The following is a 23,024-nucleotide window of genomic DNA, read 5'->3' on the forward strand; positions in this document are numbered from 1 at the left end:
CTGATTTTTGCTACCTTGCTTCTGATGCTTCAAACTTCCTACTCTTCTCGTAGTGATACTTATTTCAGTATCCAAAACCTTGTGGACTTGATTAAATTTCTTACCGGCCAAACTTAGGTTGCGCTACTCTGATTCCTTATTCAACTTTAGCCATAACCATTAACCCATCGAGATGAGTGAAACTTCGCATTCTTCTTACCACATGGTTATCAATCCCGTGTATCATCTATACGAATTCCCATGATAGACTCTTCACATACTCGTACAAGCCTTCCTTGAACATCCAACATTGCATCTTCGTATTCTCGCATGCCGTGCTTTACTTAATCATACCAATGCTTGCTCGTTGATTTCCTTCTTAAAGAAAACTTCACAATATTAGCACACGGGTCATTGGCGTTGATGATTCTTCATCATATACATATAGTGAATCCGGGTCCTAAATGTTACCATAAAATCACGGAACGAGTTGACAACACAACTGTGCCATCAAATCTTGCTCCAAGTGAGTTTAGTACAGTCTGCGCGAGTCGTGACGGACCGGGATCTGCAGAATTCTATTTTAGTTCAAGAACGCCAACTCCAATCACCCATATGCATGTATTTATTCTTAAACTTTATAAACATTGAAATTCATCATTGTAACGAGCCTTAGCAAGGTAATTAAGCAAGACATAGACTCGAGGATTATCCATAACTTCAAAAAAATCCGGGAATCTTGTGATATCACATAACTCTTCACCATTTAACTTCTTGTCTCATGTCTTCACGTCCGCAACATCCATTCCATATGATCGAACCTCAAAACTCTTGGTCCACGCTCCTTCTTAACTCTTGACATATTAGTTCCTGCCTTCACCTTGAACTAGATTGCTTCCTTTAGTGTTTTCTCATGTCTTTTCTTTTGAAAACTTTAAGATGAAATACGTATTACATACTTGACATTTGAGGGGTTTCAATGTTAGAAAAAGTCTGCAAAAAGTTGCCTTGGAAAATACTACAGGGCCCTCAAAACAAACCAAGAACTCCCAAGAGATTGTGGAACTCGCCATAAACTCGCCTATGGCGAGTTGCCTCTGGAAAATCTTGGCTACAAGCGAATTATTTCACTTATAGCGAGTTCCTTCAGGTCCTGCACTTCAAAATTCAAATATTTGGCTTAAAGACCTCAAATTCAAGTTCTTAATGACCGCAATACACTTAAAACACATAGGAAACATTATAAGGTCATTGCATGGCAAACACTAACATCAAATCAATATAATTCATGGCACAATGAAACTAATTCCATATACATCGTAACACTTTAACATAAAATTGTCTCGTTAGACCTTGTCTTCATCTACTTCCAACGACTTTACATGTTTCTCTGCCGATCCACTTAATACTCCAAATGTTAGAACCTCGTCCACTCTAGGCATTCAAATCTTTGGCTTCATACACAAACTAATACCCCTGAAAGCTTACTGATTTCGTCAACATATGTCGACTTCTCCTTATCTTGTAGCCTTGCACTTACGTTCCAGAATACAATTCCTTTCTATATCACAATCCCGTTCCAACAACGACTCTTACCGAAGCTACAGATCAAACTTAGATATTTCCAAATTCTTCACTTTCGGGTATACGAAGTATCATTAACAACTCACCCAACGTTGTCGGAACACTCCATCTTAACATTGTTTCGCATTCCCGGAGGACTTAAACTTCGAATGCTTAGTTCACCGGCCACCTTCTGGTACGATTAAATTCTTACTATTACTCACTCCGAGTTCCTATTTCTGAGTTCATCTTCATCACATACTTCGTTCCTCCTGGACCCTATTCAACTCTCAGGCATCCGTCCTAATCATCGAATGTTAAATCGAGTTGATCAGGCTCAACTAACAACAACAATTAGAACATTTACCTGGAACCCAATTGTCCCACTACCTTAGTTGAAATTTATTAACCCATGGCACGATCTAAATCGACCTGCTCTGATACCAAATGTAACACCCATACTAAACGTATCTAGAAAGTTTAGCATGTGCATTAACTTGACACTGGATACATTAAAATTTACAACAATAAATCATCGAATAAATATTATATACAACAAATCACGTTCGTACAACCAACAATATAATACACCTCGTCCATACATAAAGAATACGTCCTTGATATCCATGACATCCTGCAGCGGGTACGAACGAGCACTTGCTGACATATCCATCCGGCTATGAGCTTGCAATACCATCCTGTTTATCTGAAACAAATAAGGATTGGGATGAGACATAATGTCTCAGTGAGTTCTACCTAATCCTAGGCTATAGGAAACCTCGGGGGAAACCTATGGTCACCACGTGTCTACTATACAACCTGACGGTTAATTATACGTGTGTGGTCATGTTTGCCTAGACGATCGTGCATGCTAGATCCGTCATAGGTTCATCTTAACTTGTCATGGGTCTTGTTTACTTCATACGTGTCATGGCGATTAAAAGGAACCTAAGACCGCTAACTCAAGAAACGGTAAACGCATAAAGACTTTGCACACTTATTCATAACACGATCCCTATACCGGACGATTAGGGAAACCTAAGATCGTCTTCGGTTTAACATTCACAACTTGCTCTATTTCATAAACTTGAAAGTGTCTAACATCATATCATAATCATACATAGTCATATTCGTTCATACATAGATGTTAGCGTTGAACAAACATATCATCTAAGTTCATTTTACGGAGAGCCCCGGGTGGAGTAACCCCGAGTACAATCCCATACATGACCGATGAAAACCTAGCTAAGGTACATCGGACTCCCTCAGTGACGTACGGGCCCCCCTTGCGGAGCTTATCCCGTTCCCCTTGGAGAACCTCTCGTATCCCCCTTGGTGTGGATAACGGAAAGACACGCACCTACATCTAACATACTTATTTACCACGGATACGTAAAAGATCTGATTAACGGTAAACTACACATACATTATAGTCTTGGTCATACATACATGAAGGGTTAAACCTATACATACATGCTCGTTTACCACGGGTCCGTAATCTACCCGATTAGCGGTAAACTACCTACATAGACTTTCTCGTTCATAGTGAAGAGATTAGCTTATCTATTCACGGCTTAACATGCTTGCATGGTCATTCTTGTTCATGTGCAAAGAGAATACACTAATCACTTCGCGTCTTAACATACATAGGATTCATGCTTAGCATTCTAGTTCTCGACAAACTATGTCGAGGCTCTACATTCATTCCCTTTCTTAGTTCATCACTACCTGAGTAATTCGGCTTAAACTCTCTTGTACCATTCTTGATGCATATGTTAATTTGGCCATGATTTTCTCTTCAAGAATCGTTTGGTGTTATGTGCATTGATTAGATGTTGTTTAGGGGTTATAAAGTTGGAAAACATAGCAAGAAAAGCCTCGGAATGCACTACGACCTCTTAACAAGCCAACAAGCCATACAAAAGTGGGAGATGACAGATCCTACTCACCTATGGCGTGTTGCTGTTCTAGGGAAACTCGCTATAAGCGACTTTTAGGCTTATGGCGAGTTTCTTCGGGTCTGTAGTGCAGATTTTATATTTTTGACCCAAACATCATCCAATCTGATCCTGTAATGCATGATACACATCCAGCAACTTATATAAACATCATAAAACATCTTACATGGCAATTTTAACATAAACATAACAAGATCATTGGCAAGGGTACTAAAATCATACTTTCCTAAACTTAACATAATTCATGTTTTCTTCATAAGATTGTACAATCCCACAGGTAGGTAATCTATCTATAGAACTCACCTTAAGATAATCTTGCAATTTCTTCAAGCTTCAATCTCCTCAAGATCAAATCCTAACTCCTTGAGTCTCTTGATCCACATGCTCCAATGATTTACCATTCCAATCTTGTTGTTTTCTTGCAATTTTAAACACCATAATCCATGCTTGGTTACCACATATTGATCTTCAAAGAGTTTGGTGGATTAGGAGAGGGAAAGGGGCGACATGCTTAGAGAGAAGGAGGAGAAAATCTCAAACTTTCAACCTAGAGAGAGAACGAACAAAGAATAATGAAATGTTTGTGGCCTCTAGTGCTTATATACCCTTTTTCGTGAAAGCACCAATATGCCCTTCGCCTTAATCGTGTTTAGCCTAACACTGATATTTAAACTCGTGCTTGTCTGATATCGTTTGATAAACATCCTCCGTCGTACTTACTTTCCATGAACATTTGTTTTCTAACACGTTTGACTGGTAATATCCCAATACCGACGAGCGGGATATTACAGTTCTACTAGTACCCATATTTCTTGTTTAGCATAAAAGCTAATACCACATAAACATTGGTTTGACATTGTGAATCAAAGCTACAGGTTGAAAAGAAGTATTTCAAATAAGGAAACCTTAGAAACTAACTCCAAAATGCTTGTTAGCCTACATCACCAAATATATCCCACCTTAACCTAAATCATGACAAAACCTTGAAAAGACCTCTATATTTATGTGTGATAATATGTATCTTGAATATCTGTTTAGAATTTCTTCAACCTCAGAAGAAGGGACAATCACTTGACGATTGGAGTGTAACATAAAAAACCAATTCAAGAAAACAATTTAAAAGACCAATCTAAAATAAGAGTTAAACATAAATGTCCTTCGATGTAATTTTACCTATTTATAATCTATACAAAAAGAAAAATATATATGTACTTTATATAAAGAAAATAGTCTAAAAATACATGAGTTTAGGGTGGCTTTTTCACTACCTATTTTACCCTTCATTTAAACTATTTTATCCTTTAATAATATTATTTTAAATTTTAATTAAAACAATTAAATTCCATTAAAATAGGAAATGTCCAACTACAAATGAACAATATTATCAATATTATATATGAAAGGGATAGATATTTTGGTCTTAACTCTATATAATTTCTATTATATCCTTAAACAAATTTTTCTATATTCATTTTTTTTTAGAGAAATTTTTTCTATATTAATGTTATATTGTTGGTGGTATTAAAAAGAGAATGATTTATATTATATTCGTTAAATTATTGTTGTTATTGAAAAAGATAAACATCGCTTTTTGGGTTTGTTACAATTTGAAAGTCAGAAATAATTATACTTATAATTTTTATCAAAATCAATTTTTTTTTATAAAACACCGTTCATATTTATACATTTTAGTACAATAAAAAGAGCGGAAAGACGTGCACGTGAGTGTGTTTGTCTTATCGCGGGTCATAAAAAACTTAGCAATTACTTACTTATTTTTTGAACCGTTACATATTATATACTTCCCTACAAAAATTAAATTTTGAACCGTTAATGACATATATTATATACTTCCCTACAAAAACTAAATTTATGTTTTGTTTTTAAGTCAATATTAAATAGGCTTAATTGCACTTTTGCCCCCTATATTTTGCCAATTGTGCGATTTTGCACCCCATTGTTTCAAACGAGCGATTTTGCACCCAATATTTTGCCAATTGTGCGATTTTGCACCCAATTGTTTCAAACGAGCGATTTTGCACCCCAAAAAATCAAAAAAATATTCAGTTTTTTTCCAAAAAATTTTAAAAATTAGAAAAAAAAATCAGAAAATATAATCAGATTTTTTTTTTAAAATTCTGGAATTTAATTTCAAAATACAAAAAAAGTAAATTTTCAAAATTTTAAAAAAAGGTCAGATTTTTTTTAAAAAAATTCTGGAAACAAAATTTAATTTTTAAAAATCTGGATACCAATTTAAAAAAAGGTCAGATTTTTTTAAAAAATTCTGGAAAAAAATTTAATTTTTAAAAATCTGGATACCAATTTAAAAAAAGGTCAGATTTTTTTAAAAAAATTCTAGAAAAAAATTTAATTTTTAAAAATCTGGATACCAATTTAAAAAAAGGTCTGATTTTTTTAAAAAATTCTGGAAAAAAATTTAATTTTAAAAATCTGGATACCAATTTAAAAAAAGGTCATATTTTTTTAAAATTTTGAATATTTACTTTTTTTTTTGTATTTTAAAAATTAAATTCCAGAATTTTAAAAAAAATCTGATTATATTTTCTTATTTTTTTCTAATTTTTAAATTTTTTTTTGATTTTTTAATTTTTTTGGAAAAAAACTAAATATTTTTATGATTTTTGGGGGTGCAATATCAGAAAGGGGGGAAACTATGGGGTGCAAAATCGCTCGTTTGAAACAATGAGGTGCAAAATCGCACAATTGGCAAAATATAGGGTGCAAAATCGCTCGTTTGAATATATTTTTCTTTTGCTTCTTCTTCTTCTATGAATATATTTTCCAAAAAAAAAAGAATATATTAAGTTATTTCTCACCTTAGTTTTTTCGTTTGCAAAATTTTGAAGCAGCACAATTGTTGCTTCTGCCTCACAATGAAGATACCATGGAGAAATAACGGCATCGATGAAAATAAAGTCAGGCTCAGTGATTTATGTGATTACCTTTTAATTCACATACTCTCATTTTTGGAGTCTAAAAAAGCAGTTCAAACTTGCATACTGTCCACTAGATGGAGGAATCTCTGGAAGCAACTTCCCATTCTTTCATTATATTATTCTCGTTTTAAGACTATTCAAGGTCTCACTGAATTTGCGTCCCAGTTTTTGTCTCTACGTGATGACTCAACTTCCCTGTTCACTCTCGAATTTCACAATGTTTATTTTGATGGTGTCATGGAGCCTCCCGAACTTGAAAGGATTTTACAATATGCTGTTTCACACAATATCAAACTATTAAAATATCACTGCCTACTGTGATATTCAACATTTTCCATCTTGCTTGTTTTCATGTCACACTTTAACATCTCTTTGCTTTTATCTTACCCCTAGACGTTGTCATCAACCAAAAATGTTATTTCCAAATAGTTTGAATTTGCCATCACTAACCAGCTTGTGTCTAGGGTTTGTCGCCTTTCGTGGCGGAGCTGAGCTTTTTGAAGCATATCCTAGGTTGAAGAGTTTGAAAATTACTCATTTTGAAATACTCGGTGAAAAAAACCTCTGCATATCAAGTACAGCACTTGTGAGATTAACAATAGGTTTTTGGTTTAAACCTAAGAAATATCGGAAAATTGAGCTATTTACACCAAGTCTTTGTGCATTTGTCTTTATTGGTACTCCATTTCAGATTTTATGTGGGAGCCCCCTTAGGTCTGTTAAGCACATAGAGATTGATGCAGATATGTGGTGGAATAATGCTGAGGCTCCATCAATTCTACTTAGATGGTTTCTCGAGTTTATTGATATCGAATCATTGATAGTGTCTTCCACTACTCTTCAGGTATATGTTAATAGAATTTACTTCAAAATGTTAGTTTGGCTGGTTAGCTTTTTGTTTTAACAAGCGTGCTTTTCAAAGTTATTTCTGTCATAAAATTACTTCACATGTTTTGAGGATTTATTTTTGCTTACATAATTTATTTACTTCTAAATTTACCTTTAACTGATCATGATTCACCATCATCCTTCATTTTGTTAGGTTCTCTCCTTAGTTCCTGATTTATTGAAGGTTAAGCTCTCTTCTTTGCGTAACTTGAAGTCACTCAAAGTAAAAAGAAAAAGTCTTTCATATCAATTATCCAAGATACTGATAGATGCCAACTTAGCGCAGCTGCCTTCCAGGTCAGAGAAAGAAGCTGCCCGATTACAAGAAGTGTTTAAAGTAGGATCTTCATCCATACCTGATGAAATGATTAATTTTTTGCTTCAAAACTCAACATCAAAAGAATTTCATATCATTAATTAGATTCAAAAGGTGAAATGTGCATTCTACTTTTGAAAGTGAGATTCTTTAATATGACTTTTGCCTCAATTGTTTTTGTTCCCGTTGGTTTCTATAGTTATAATTTACTATCATTCATAACTTGGGTGGAAAAACAAACTTTGTGGATGCTATTACTATATATCATGATTTGAATGCTTGTTTTGAAGGTTAGTGGTGTGGTTCGGTTTTGAAAAACATTTATTATTGGTATTAATGAAAGCCTATGAGAGCAAAGGAAGAAATAAATAATTCTTAGATGTTGAAGGAATGAAATAAAAAACTAATACTTAGATGTTAAGGAAACGTAAAATCTAGAATTTGTGTATATGTAATTGATACTCAATGGTGTTGTTTTTATGTTTCAACAACATTCACCAATCCACTACTATCATGCATCCATTAAACCATATTGCAGTTTCGTCTCCTGTTCGATAACTAGCGAAAACACTATTTATCTGACGCATAGCATAGGATCCATTAGCATCACCTATGATGCAACTCCTTGATACTCTTCATTCAATCCAAAAATAAAGCCATGATTCTTTTTTTGTTTTTTGGTCAAGTAAAATGGTATGATTTTATCTTCTGATCTAAAACCTTTTGCATATTACACATAGTTTTAAATGCTATATTACTAATGAATATGATTCCTTCAAAGCTATTCAAAACCCCTCGATGGGTGGGTCTTGCAGTCAATTAAAGATTTTTGGTTATTTGAGTTATGTTTCTACTTTACCAACTAATATAAACATAAAAAGTGTATTTCTTTGTGTCAGAGAAGATACTGCTTGAACTTAATTGAAGATTCAATTCTACATAGTTGTAAACTATTTAATACTCCACTTGACCCTTCAACTCATTCGTATCAAGATGTAGGTTCTGTCTATACTAACATCACTTTATATAAAAGATTAGTTTGACGCTTGCTATATCTCACCACTATATAAACAGACATAGCCTTTGCTGCTCAACGGTTGAGTCCACTATAACATAATTGAGATTTAGTAACACTTGAAAACTATTACTAAATCAAGAAAAATGTTACTTATAGTAACACTTATTTAATCACCAGTAACAATACAAAAAATGTTGCATTTATCATTTGGATAAAGATACTTATCGCGAGACATATTCTCACGAGCGTATCCCGATTGTGATTCCCCTGTATGCCAAAAAAAAAAAATTTGTCCCATGTCCCCATGAATTCCGGCCAACAAGTATTTTTATTGGTTAAGCACTGTTCGCGATTTGCTCGGGACACTTTCTCTCGGGGTATATAGCAATACTCTTATCATTTTTGAGAAGTTGAAAAAGTGTCGCAAAATTGTCTAGAATAAAAAATTTTGAATCTACCAAATAATTCTTTCTTTAGGCTTCATTCAATATTAGAAGATCAAATATCATTGATATTTACAACTCCAAATATGTTACAAATGTTTGAAATTTGATTTCATAATTGAAACGAACTATGCAACACAACAACGACAATTACATACCAAGTAGTGCACATCTATAGCCCAACTAATTTTGCTCCTTAGTATGTTTTCGTTTTCGCACTAAGTAGTGCACATCTATAGCCCCACTAATTTTTGAAATAGCAATATCCTCAAGCATGCCATCGTTTAGCCTCCAAAGATTTCATCACCACAACTTGGCCACAAAGATTTTTACTTTTGAAGAACCTGCAACAAATTCGAAAAACTAGAGAATTCAGCTCCATGGATATATCATGTATAAACCATAGAGAAACCCATAGATTTCATCTTATTAAAAGCCAAAACTCAATAAAACCAGTAAAGAGACACAAGATAAAAACCAGAAATCCTCCCAAGCCTATAACCAGAAAAATGTCACTTCTGATATGAGCCCGAATCAGACCCTGGTACTAAATTGCAATAAACATGAAGCAACATAGACAAACTTGCACTGATATCAATAACCTCAGACCAACATACAACAACAAAACCAAATATTATTGAACAAAAATATCAAAATAATACTCAAAACTGAGCAACAAAATAAAACACTCCAAAAACTAAGATTCCTTCAAACATTATAAAAACAAACAAAAAGACATCCTAGAGTCTGATATCAATAACCTCATACTATTCAATTTGATATTGCATTGTATATTCAATTCCTTAATACATATGAAGCTAGTATGCACATAGATCAAAAAGTTGAATTACCTTATGTTTTCCCAATTGAACCACCAAGCAAGAGTTTCACTTCTCTTACTATACTGTGCATTAAGCTTGTATTTGAAAGATGTGTGTCCAACCATAGCAGATGTATCTTTTGAAATAAATAAAGATAACTACTATGGTTATTTCAGGAACCATTAATCTACTTTCATTATAATAACATACACTATCCCATTATAATCGACCACTCTTCTGAATAACTATTTATTTTTAAATTCATTTTGTCAATCAGTGCCTTTTAATTACTCTAGCTACAATGCATTCAAATCAAGACTTGTCTATGCATATCTATGTTCATGTGTCCTAATAAAAAATGAAATTTTGTGCCAAAATTGGCATATATTAGATATCTTACGCAAATGGTCACCTCTCAGATAAATTGATATTTTTATACAAAAACATACTTAATAGAAAAATGAAAGAAAACATAAAACAAAAAGCTTTATATGTATAAAGTAAGTGAGCTAACCTTGTGACAACAAGAGGATACCCAACAGGTATTGGAAAAGAGCCACTACCTAGAAGTCCATCACGCTCATGACCTTACAACATGAAACATCATACCATCAGGGCCAACTAGAGGATCTTAAACTATGCAAAATCCTATCCAAGGAAACTAGACACGGGCATAGAATAACATGAACATCATACCATCAGGGCCAACTGTCTTCCATCTATAACAGCCCTCTCAAAGGGATCCTTTGCCTCATGCAATAGAAGAACATACGGCAAAAATCATTTATAAGCAGATATAAGATACAGAGCTTAATTAATCTTAAATTAATCACAATCTGCGACTATCAACAAACAATCTAAAACCATAGTATGAAATATTATCAATACAAACAGAAAGGATACCTTTAAGTCTGCTTTTGCACTATTACAGGTTTCTAATAGCTCTTAAAACTATGTCAGAAAGTTATCAATATTTCAGGTAAAGTTATCTACTGCAGTGGCACCACATAACAAAATCAGCCCCTAACCAATGTACACAAGTATCCTTTCGTCTCTGATATCCACCACGTCGGAGCTGAAGCTGCAATAGTTTGGTTGTGCGTGACGGAAAACTGATTGGCTTATGTAACATCGAGGAAAAAATATCCATTTCTTCAACCCAAGTTTCCATCAATTTAGTTAAGATCGAATCTAAAATTTACAGATAATCGCATTCCGAACAAACAAATCCGTTCGTTTTGCAGAACCGAAACACATTTAAAGAGCATAGATGCAGGAGAATCACATTGCTGAGATTAGATTTAGAGAAGTAAATAAAATTTGGTTCAAGCATTTTATCAGACAAAAATCAAGCATTGTACCATAAAGGTTGATTGAAGCATTTTATCAATTAGAAAACAAGCATTGAATCATAAAGTTTGGTTGTAGCAGTTTATCAAACACAAAACAAGCATTCTACCATGAAGCACAACAAAAGCAAAATCAAAACAATAACCAACACAATACAAAACTCACACTTCATCTCAACCATTTTTTCAACGTGAAAAACCAAAGTGAAAGAAAAATAAGCAAGGCATTATATCAATAAGATTACCTTCATCTAGGCATGGCAACAAAACCCATACCCACGGTTACCCGCCCGAACCAAACCCAATTTGACGGGTTTTCCCCATTTTGACTGGGTTTGGGTATGGGTATGGGTTTTCCGGATTTCAAAATACGGGTATGGGACGGGTAACGGATATATAGGTACCCACCCTGAACCCATACCCAAACTCGTCCCAAATGTAAAAAAAAATTACTTTATGTTGATATCTCATGTTATTTTGTTTGATAATTGTCATGTTGATAAAAACTACCATTAATATTTAAAGGATCAACTAAATCATTCTGTCTAACAAATGTTAAAGGGAACGTATTGTTGGATAATATATTACAACATTGCTCTTGGGGATGCAAAAAAACTTCTACTTTTTATTAAAAAAATACTCAATGCGGGGACGGAGATGGGGCGGGGATACCCGAACCCGTCAGGGACGGGGATGAGATTCAATTTCTCATCCCGTTGGATATGGATAGGGTAACGGGTAAGTATGTGAGAATCAGGTATGGGGACGGAGAAGGTAAAACCCGCCCCCAACCCGTCCCATTGCCATGCCTACCATCAGCGAAGATGGCTAATGGAGAAATTGAATACATAATCGAAGATGAAAACAAATACATAATCGAAGATGAAATCAAATACAAATTGGAAGATGAAATTGAATACAGAAAGATGAATTCGAATACAGAGTCGAAGATGAAAATCAATTTCAAAATCGAAGATGAAATCGAATCCGGAATTGAAGAATTGTGAATTCACCTATGATCGAAATCGCACATATTTAGCTTTAAGGCCATGTTTGAACCTTTATTTCTAATCAATCATCCCTACCAAAGAGTTGAAAAGTTGTGAATTCACCACTTATCTTTTAGCTTTGAGGTTAGTTCGAACACATGAGACAGAGAGAGAGTTCAAAGAGTTGAAATGTTTTTTGTTTTAGTAGTGCTGCAGTTGATCTGTTCCCACTGCCCAGCATATGGTCTGAACCTAACCGCTATGGGCCTACCACTACTTTCCGCTTGAGTGATCCTAAGATGAAAGTTATTCAGGACTTGGGGAACGCTGGCCGGAGCAGGGCGATGACCGAAGGGATCATTGCTGCAATGAAGGCTTTGGAAATAGCGGTGGTCGTGAATAATTCTTCGACTGAAGAACAAGTCATGGCTAAAGTGCTGGGGAAGGAGAGGGATGTCCTTTTAGCCAAGGTGTCCAAGCTGGAGGAGGACGCAATCAAGGCCAAGAATGAGTCTGACGGTCGGGTTGCTAAGCTCAGCGAGCAATTGGCGGAGGCCCAGAAAGCTCTAGAAAAGGAGGTTGAAACCAGGGAAAGCTTGCCAAGGAGAACAAATCCCGTGAGGCTTTTCGTAAGACCAACTCCCCCAAGACGAAGATTCTGAGGATACCGCTGGTTTGGACCGCTCCGGCTTGTTGGAGAAGATAGGAGTTTTTCAAGTCAACCTGTTAAATGGGGTCAAGCATGGTTTCAAGAATTTTGTGGCCAGCTGAGTAACCCAGACGTGGAGTTGTCCGTCGAAGGGATCAGTTTCCTCAATTTGGTTGAAGATGGAGTAATCTGATCTCCCACGCCTATCGAGATGGAAGTTGATGGACATGTTGCTAAAGCCCTGACCGAGGAGGTCGTGTAATTTTTACTTCTTTTGCTGAACAATTTTGCTTTTTGCTTTGACCGGCCTACGTGCCAGAGACAATGTGTGCCCTTCGAGGTTAGCACCAAATATTATGTAATATTTATGTCGTTTATTTTTCTCGCTTCTTTATCATATTTTGCTTGAAAATGTGTTTTATTTCCAAGTATGATGTGCGAACCGAGTGCTCGTTGCGCGAGGCTTTTTGTGTTAGAATTTGTTTTTACTTTTCATTGACTTAGGTGTATGCTTGGTAGGGTTTTTACTTATTGTCATACCCCAAGTTTTGCCGCCACATTGCACAATCATAGAAAGAAACTGGATTCTAGATCGAGGAAGTGTATCTATCGAGGTTTTAAAGATGGTGTGAAGGGTCACATTCTTTTTGATTTACTATCAAAAGAACTTTTTCTGTCTAGAGATGTTATTTTATTTTTTTTTAACATATTTTTCCCTATCAGTCAGACATGTCTAATAATAACAAGACATCTAAGTCTTAATATGCCCAAAATACTTCTCTTATTATTGATGACATGTTTGACAGTCATATATCTCCTTCTTCTGCTATAAGTAGTTCATCTCCTTCCTCATCTTTACCTACTACTTCAAGCCATGATAATACTTATTCCTTACCAAATGCGTCTACTTCTACTCCTTTATCTGATACTGATCATACTCAACAAATTGATACTTCACCAAATTCATCTCAATCTACATCATCTCAGCATAATCATATTGATAGCATTCCTCTTAGGAAATCTACAAGATTTACAAAGCCACCAGCATAGTTACATGACTATCATTGTGATTTTAACAAAAATACATTCCATAATTCACAACATGTTGTACCATCATCATCTTCACATAGTAAGTATCCATTAGCTTCTTACTTGTCTTATAATAATCTCTCTTCTGCACATAAACACTATACCTTCAATCTTTCCACCATTCCTGAACCTTCTTCCTATGAGGAGGATATGCGTAATGAGAATTGGAGATCAGCTATCCAAGATGAGTTCTTTGCTTTGGTTTAAAACAACACCTGGAATCTTGTTTAGCTCCCTGATCACAAGAAATCTGTTGGGTGCAAGTGGGTGTTCAAGGTGAAATTACATTCAAATGGCTCTGTGGAAAGATATAAAGCAAGGCGGGTTTGCTAATGGTTTCACCCAAACAGAGGGACTTGACTACATGGATACCTTTAGTCATGTGGTAAAACTGGTTTGCTAGCCATTGCAGCTTCCCAAAACTGGCCTCTTTTTCAGCTTGATGTGAATACCTCTTTTCTATATGCAACCTCCACCAGGGTTATCCTTACCTCAAGCTAACTTAGTCTACAAGCTTCAAAGATCTTTGTATGGCCTCAAACAAGCTAGCAGACAATGGAACATCAAGCTCAATAAAACACTTATTCTCTCAGGCTACACTAAATATAAGGCGGATTACTCTCTCTTTACAAAGAAAAGCATTGCTGGCTTCACTGTCATTTTAGTATTAAGACCCTCTTGAATGACAAATTCAGCATCAAAGACCTGGAAACTCTCAAGTACTTTCTAGGATTTGAAGTTTCTAGAACTCGGAATGGTATCTCGTTGTGTCAGAGGAAATACACTTTATAACTATTATAGGATGCTGGTTTACTTGGGACCAAACCTTATCTAACTCATATGCAACCTCAATTGCAGTTGTACAAGTCATTTGGTAAACCATTGACTGAACCAAAAACATACAAAAGAATGATTGGTCGATTGTTGTACTTAACACACTAAAGACCTGAAATATCATATGCAGTAAGTAAACTGAGCCAGTTTCTGGATGCACCAACAAAAGAGCATATGTTAGCAGCTATACATGTTCTAAAGTTCCTTAAGAATAACCCTGGACAAGGATTATTCTTCAATGCTTCTTCTTCACTTACTCTAAAAGATTTCTCTTACTCAAATTGGGAAGCTTTCCTAAATACTAGGAGGTTAACTACAGGCTTCTGCTTCTTGCTAGGAACATCATTGATAAGCTGGAAAAGTAAGAACCAACCTGTCATATCCATATCTTCATCTGAAGTTGAGTACAAAGCTTTAGCACAAGCAACATGTGAAGGTCAATGGCTTCTATATCTGCTACATGATTTGATTGTCCCACATCCATCTCCCATCATCATATACGGTGACAACAAATCAACTATGCATATAGAAGCTAATCATGTTTTTCAAGAGAGAACTAAACACATTGAAATTGACTGTCATGTGTTAAGAGATAACAAATTTCTACAAGTTTCATCCAAAGACCAGGTTGTAGATACTCTGACCAAATCCTTGCATCCTGGACCATTCAATACACTACAAAACAAGCTAGGAGTAATTGACATATTTTCCAGCTTAAGGGGGACTGTTGAACATAGTGAACACTGAGTAACGTGTCATATATAAAGAAAAATATATATGTACTATATATAAAGAAAATGGGCTTAAAATACAAGAGTTGGGGCTGGTTTTTTCATAACCTATTTTAACATTTATTTAAACTATTTTATTTACTATTTTATCCATTAATAATATTATTTTAAATATTAATTAAAACAATTGAATTCCATTAAAATAGGAAATGTCCAACTACAATATGAACAATATTATCAATATTATATATGAAGGGGATAGAGATTTTGGGCTGAATATTTTATAATTCTAATTATATCCTTAAACAAATTTTTATATATTAATGTTATATTGTGGGTGGTATTAAAAAGATAAGAATTTATATTATATTCACTAGCGGAAAGACGGGCACTACCGTGCCCGTCTGTCCGCTCTTTCTACTGCGCTAACACATGTGATTATTTTATTATGTTTATTTGTATAATTTTGATTTAAATTTTAAAATGTTAATGAAAATTATTGATATTTGATTTATAAACAAAATATTGTCAAGGCATATACCAATTATTTATGAACTCAACATATTTTGCTCACGTTTGTTACTAATATTTTTATCAGAGGATTTAAAGTCCAATTTTTAACATATATTTTTGCTCATGTTTGTTACTAATTTTTTTTTTTGCTAACATTTGTTACTAATATTTTATTAGAAGATTTAAAGTCTAATCTTTAACATTATTTTTTGCTCATGTTTGTTACTAATCTTTTTTTTAGAGGATTTAAAGTCCAATCTTTAACAATATTTTTTGCTCACGTTTGTTACTAATATTTTTTTAGAGGATTTATAGTCCATTTAATATAGTGCTAACAGATATTTTTCTAAAAAATTTTGAATCATAATATTTTGCTCACGTTTGTTACTAATATTTTCATCAGAGGATTTAAACCAATTTTTAACATTATTTTTTGCTCATGTTTGTTATTAATCTTTATTTTTTTTTTTTGCTCACTTTGTTACTAATCTTTTATTAGAGGATTTAAAGTCTAATCTTTAACATTATTTTTTGCTCATGTTTGTTACTAATCATTTTTTAGAGGATTTAAAGTCCAATCTTTAACAATGTTTTTTGCTCACGTTTGTTACTAATCTTTTTTTAGAGGATTTATAGTCCAATCCTCATCGGCTATTATTTTTGTTTAAAAAAAATTTTAAAAACTCAAAGAGTTGTGAGAAATAAAGCAGGAAAAAACATAAACTTTGGATTATTTGTTTTTGCATAAGTGATTATTGTTCACCTTTGATTTTCTCAAATTCTAATTCATTCATTCTTCTAACAAAAAAAAGTAAAAACAAAGCTTGAATTGTAATGTTGGCGGAAAGTAAATTGGTCGAAGGATATAACAGAAAGATATTCAATTCATGAAGTGGACCTTAAAGATATTCCATTCATTGGTGCTTCAGAAGTATTAATCAAGTTCTTGAGCCTTGAAACTTTCTAATTTTTTAGAGGTGATGAGATGTACTATGATGAATTCTGGATCGATTTGAATTCATGAGAAGAGACATAAAAAATGCAAATATAATTATTTTAAACTTTTTGTGAGTTTGATCTGTGGTTAACGATGGTAAAAGAAGGTTAACGATGACGATTAGCTAGTGACATTGATTATTAATACACGTGTTATTTTATAATTGGCTATTCGTATTTAAAATTAAGGGTATTTTTGAAAAGAAAATTACAACCCAAAAGTGTGCTGAAAGGGGTAGTTTTCTTTATATATAGTATAGATTAAATTATTGTGGTTATTGAAAAAGGTAAACATGATTTTTTGGGGTTTGTTACAATTTAAATGTCACTAATATTTGTACTTAATTTTAATCAAAATCAAAATTTCATATAAAATACCGTTCATATTTATACGCATTAGTGCAATAAAAAGAGCGGAAATACGTGCACGTGAGTTCCCGTCTTTTTGTGGGTTATAAAAAACTTATCAATTACTTACTTTTTTTTAACAGTTGATTACATATTATATGCATCCCTACAAAAATTAAATTTTGAACCGTTAATGACATATTATATACGTACCTTAAAAAATAAAATATACGTTTTGTTTTTAAGAAAATATTAAATATAAATATTATATTTTTTTATTTGACCAATATATAGTATATACCCGTAAAAAGAATATATTATATACTTCTTTAATTTATTGAATGCTTTTTAGGTGAAAGGCCAATAGTTATAACTTATTGAATGATTTTTTTATTCAATTTATGGAAAATGGAAAAACATTTATATTATATGTAATTTTGAAAAATATAAATAGAAACACAAGAATGGAAAAATATTTATATTATTGCAAATTGATAAATAATTTTTTTTTTGGATGAAAGTCAAATAAATTTCATTTATTGTTTTTCATATTTAATTATTATTAAATTAAAATCATATATAATATAAATGTTTGACGATTTTCCTTAATTTGAATAAAGAAAGTTTGATTATCTAAGAAACTCAATAAATAAAAATAAAAAAAAGTTTGACTATCTTTATTCAAAAAAATAGAGAAATATTTAGGAAAAAGCCCAATAGGAGAATCATACAGATTCTCGCCGATTCTGAGGGTTATCGCAAAATAAAATCTAGTTATTACTTACTTTTTTCGTTTTGTTTTCTGTTTCTTCTTCTTCTATTTTGTTTTGTTTTCTGTTTCTTCTTCTTCTACCATGCGTATATGTATATCTACAAGTATATCAAGTTATTTCTCACTATTGAGGCATACTCTCATCTTATTTTCTTAAGATAAATTTTGAAGCCCCACTGCTGCTTCTGCCTCAAGATGAAGATATCAAGGAGAACTAACAACATCGATGAAAATATAGACAGGCTCAGTGATTTATCCAATTACCTTTTAATTCACATACTCTCCTTTTTGGAGACTGAACAAGCCGTTCAAACTTGCATACTGTCCAGAAGATGGAGGAATCTCTGGAAGCAACTTCCCTTTCTTTCATTACATAGCTCTAATACTCTCCTGCGTATCTCCGAATTTGTGTCCCAGTTTTTGTCTCTACGTGATGGCTCGACTTCCCTGTTCATTCTCAAATTTTACAATTTTTGTAGTGAGGGTATTATGGAGCCTCACATGCTTGACACAATTTTACAATATGCCGTTTCACACAATATCCAACACTTAGATATCTATGTCAAATGTGATATTCAACATTTTCCATCTTGCTTGTTTTCATGTGATACGTTAACATCTCTTCGCTTTTATGTTGCCCATATACGCTATGATAAACTAAAAATAATATTTCCAAATAGCTTGAATTTGCCATCATTAACTAGCTTGCGTTTAGGTTTTGTCGCCTTTCATGGTGGACTCGAGCTTTTTCTGGCATATCCTAGGTTGAAGAGTTTGGAGATTGCTCATTTTGAAATCCTCGGTGAAGAAAACCTCTTCATATCAAGTACAACACTCGAGAAATTAACAATAGAACTTTGTTTTAAACCTAAGAACGATCGCAAAATTGAGCTATTTACTCCAAGTCTTTGTGCATTTGCTTTTATTGGTACTCCTTTTCAGATTTTATGTGGGAGCCCCCTTTGTTTTGTTAAGCACATAGAGATTGATGCAGATATGTGGTGGAATTATGCTGACGCTCCTTCAATTCTACTTAGATGGTTGCTAGAGATTTCTGATATCCAATCATTGATAGTCTCTTCCAATACTCTTCAGGTATATCTTAATCTAATATGCAAGTATGTTTCACATGTTTTGAGGATTTATTCACTACAACATAATTAAGATTTAGAAACGCTTTAAAACTGTAACTAAATCAAGAAAAATGTTACGAATGAAATTCAGTAACATTTTAACATTTGTTATGTAAAGCGCCTGTTACTAGAAAGTTTTAGCTACAAGTGTCACATTTTTTAACAATTGTTACAAAAAATAAATGAATAGTTACATTTTTTATAATGTTACAATGACAGTGTTACTCAATTCCAGTATTGAAGTAGTAGTGATTTCTGCTAACATAATTTATTTACTTCTAGTTAATTATATTTTTTTAGGTTCTCTCCTTAGTTCCTAATTTATCGAAAGTTAAGCTCTCTTCTTTGGGTAACTTGAAGTCACTCAAAGTAAAAAGGAAATGGCTTTCATATCAATTATCCAAGATACTGATAGATGCCAACTTAGCGCAGCTGCCTTCCAGGTCAGAGAAAGAAGTTGCCGAATTACAAGAAGTGTTTGAAGTAGGATCTTCATCCATACCTGATGAAATGATTAATATTGTGCTTAAAAACTCAGCTTTAAAAGAATTTCACATCATTAATTAGATTCAAAAGGTGAAATGTGCATTGTACTTTTGAAAGAGATTCTTTAATTTGACTTTTGCCTCATCTGTTTTTGTTATGAATGCTAATAGCCTATTACTATATATCATGATTTGAATGCTTGTTTTGAAGGTTATTGGTGTGGATCGGTTTTGGAAAACATTTATTTTTGGTATTAATGAAAGCCTATAATTAAATGAAAATACAGTTTCGTCTTTCATTTATAATTAATGAAAGACCAAAATCATTTATAATTACTGAATTCCTTTTTCTGGTATGATTTTATCTTCAGAACTAAAACCTTTTGCAAAACACATAGTTTTAAATGCTATATACTAATGATTAGGATTCCTACAGAGTACCTTACAAACTAATATAGAGATAACAAACGTGCTTTCTTAGGATACAATGTTAATGATTTCTAGATATTAGTATTAATGAGTCCCATCTCTTGAAACCTAACTCACAGGAAAATATCAATGAGTCCCATCTCTTGAACCTGGTCAGGTATCCAAGTAAACAAGAAATTCGTCAATGGTTGATAAGTTGGCAATGCATGGTATAAGCACTTCATGCCAATAATAGCTAAGCTAATTCTAAATATATTTATCTCTAATTGTACTGTGATATAGAAATGCTAATTCAAGAGACATGAATACTCACACCTTGGAGAACCCATCTATTTGGAGAAACAAAATGCATGTTTGATCTTTTGCATTTGCCAATATGACCCTGTGTGTGAGAGACAAAACACACCAGTGGCAAACCTATGAACACAATCTCATATTTGACACCCTTTGTCAATATTAAACTGCATGTTTGATCTTTTGCATTTGCCAATATGACCCTGTGTGTGAGAGACAAAACACACCAGTGGCAAACCTATGAACACACTCATATTTTACACCCTTTGTCAATAATAAACAAGAACTTCTGAAAAATGATAAACACTGATATACCTCCAAATTTCAAAATCAACCCAAAAAGTATAAGAGGATCAATAACCCAACTAACTATTTGAACGACAATATATATCATAGCGGACAAAATGAAACAAAAGTTCAAGTCTTTTGCTAACATGCCACAACTGTGGTCAATCAAATAAAAGTTTACATGTTTTAGATCCCCTTGAGCTTGACGATAGTTTCAGCGACATTTGGTACTTTTCAAGACAGGTACTCTTAATTATCATGGTTTCTAGTACTTTTGAATGCTGATATATTTTGCAAATTCAAACTCATATTCTGTGCCTCTATAACCTCTAATGCAACATGTTTTGAGCCGTGTTGACAGACATTCTGGAACAATTGGGGGATCCATCCAAATTGTTTTAAACATACTGTCTAGACGTTCATATTCCTGTCAACAATAGACAATTTTTGATTTTATAAAATGTAAAACGTATGAAACTAGACTTAATAAGTAAAAAAAATTATAAAGATCAGCAAAACCTGAATTGTAAGATTTTGAAGTTTTGGTGAGTGTTTGAGCACTTCAATCAACCACAAGCCCGTCAAAAACCAATCTTGATTTATAAAGTTAAGCTCCAAGTAAGTCAGATTCTGAAACATGGGAAGCTGCGTGATGCATGTAGAAACCATACTAATCAGAATACTCAAATCACTAATCCTTGCTTTAATCAAATTGGGTAACCTCCTAAAGTTTTCCTCTAGAGGATACCTTTCATTGCCGTTGGGTGCTTGTAAACATTTTGTTTTCAAATCCTCTAGAATAGAGCAACCTGATAAAAGCTTCATTACATGTTCATGACATCCAAAGTGAACCCTACTCAAATGGAGAGTTTTAAGACAAGGTAAATCTATATCCACCAGATGAGAAATATCGACCATCATTATGCTTTTCAACTTAAGAACTTCCAGTGTCCTACAACTTAAAATGTTATGAGGTAATTTAGTTTGTATCATACATGATTCTGGCAGGTGGAGGTAGATGTTTTGTATTCCACGTTGCAGTACAAATTTAACAAATTGATTGACATCCTTTTGGTCGAAACTAGAATATCTAGGACATCTTAAGCGAAAGGAATGGATTGGTAGTGTGATGTCTCTCCGTTTTATTGTTGAGTTTATTACACAGACTAAACGAACCAAAGTTTTGAAGTCGTTGGAGTTGAAGTTGAGAGCGAGAACTGAGAGCCACAATGGTCTCCATCGCTTTGAAAGGACGCTTGTAATTGCAGCTTGTTTGGTCGAGATAAAAGAGAGAATGTGACACATAATTGAATCCGGCAAGTTACTAATCCTATCCGCCCTTTCCATTGACAGCCATGATGAAGACTTCACCTTCTCCAACGGGGTGGATGTGACGAGCAAAGGATAATAGGTACAGGGGCGGATCTACATGCAAGTGAGGGTGTGCACTGAACTTTCAAAAAGGGTAGTAGGAATGTGGAAAACAAGTTTGGCTGATATAAGTTGTTTGCGTTTCAATTAATACACATATATAGATCTATGTATATAGGTTTTCTATTTTAGTATCAAATCTCATCACCAAGGTTTATTTTTGACGCAAATCTCATCACTAAAGATAAGAGTAAACTTTAAATATAAAATATATTATGAATCAATAATAGATATAACTTTAGTAAAAAGAATAAAGATAAATCTTGAACGTATATTCCAAATCTTGAATGTATTTTGTCACGCAATAATTTCTGAGCAAACTGTTCCTATAACAAACTTTTTTAGTACAAATTCTATAACAAACTGTTCACCACAAAAAAAAAATTCTATAACAAACTTTATCTACTTGTAATAAAAAATAAAACAAACTTCATCTAATATTTTATCAACGAATTCTTTATTTATAATTTGTTCTGGACCGGTCAAAGGGATTCTTGGCCCATTTACTTAGGCCCAATATCATTCAAAGCCCAAACTCCACGTTTGGCATTATTGCTCGCAACATACGCCATCTCCTGAAGGGGGGTGCACGAAGCAAAGAGACCGGTTCAAACGAACCCCAACGTCTCTCTTGCACGTTGTGCACGTTCCCGCAATAAAATCTCTGGCGGTTACTGTAACAGCCCGATTTTCGCTAGTTTTATTTTATTATTTATTTATGTGTGTTATATGTGCTCTTATGTGATTA

At 33.5% G+C, this 23,024-nt stretch overlaps 1 protein-coding gene and 2 pseudogenes across 1 annotated transcript; 2 read left to right on the top strand and 1 right to left on the bottom strand.

Annotated features, from left to right (window-relative positions):
- The first annotated feature begins 6,397 nt into the window (after positions 1-6,397).
- On the top strand, positions 6,398-7,769 carry LOC146937016 (FBD-associated F-box protein At1g60410-like; annotated as a pseudogene).
- A 10,642-nt stretch (positions 7,770-18,411) lies between these two features.
- LOC146937017 (F-box/LRR-repeat protein At3g58900-like) lies at positions 18,412-19,916 on the top strand. Its single transcript, XM_085749316.1, has 2 exons — positions 18,412-19,311; positions 19,650-19,916. Exons 1-2 carry the CDS (start codon positions 18,412-18,414, stop codon positions 19,914-19,916), a joined length of 1,167 nt encoding a protein of 388 aa, XP_085605442.1.
- Positions 19,917-21,006: 1,090 nt separating this feature from the next.
- Positions 21,007-22,192, bottom strand: LOC146937018 (FBD-associated F-box protein At4g10400-like; annotated as a pseudogene).
- Between the last annotated feature and the right edge of the window lie 832 nt (positions 22,193-23,024).

The sequence above is a fragment of the Medicago sativa genome, chromosome 3, assembly GCF_051527215.1.
Source record: "Medicago sativa cultivar Bolivia chromosome 3, Bolivia_mono, whole genome shotgun sequence".
Classification (NCBI taxonomy): Eukaryota; Viridiplantae; Streptophyta; class Magnoliopsida; order Fabales; family Fabaceae; genus Medicago; species Medicago sativa.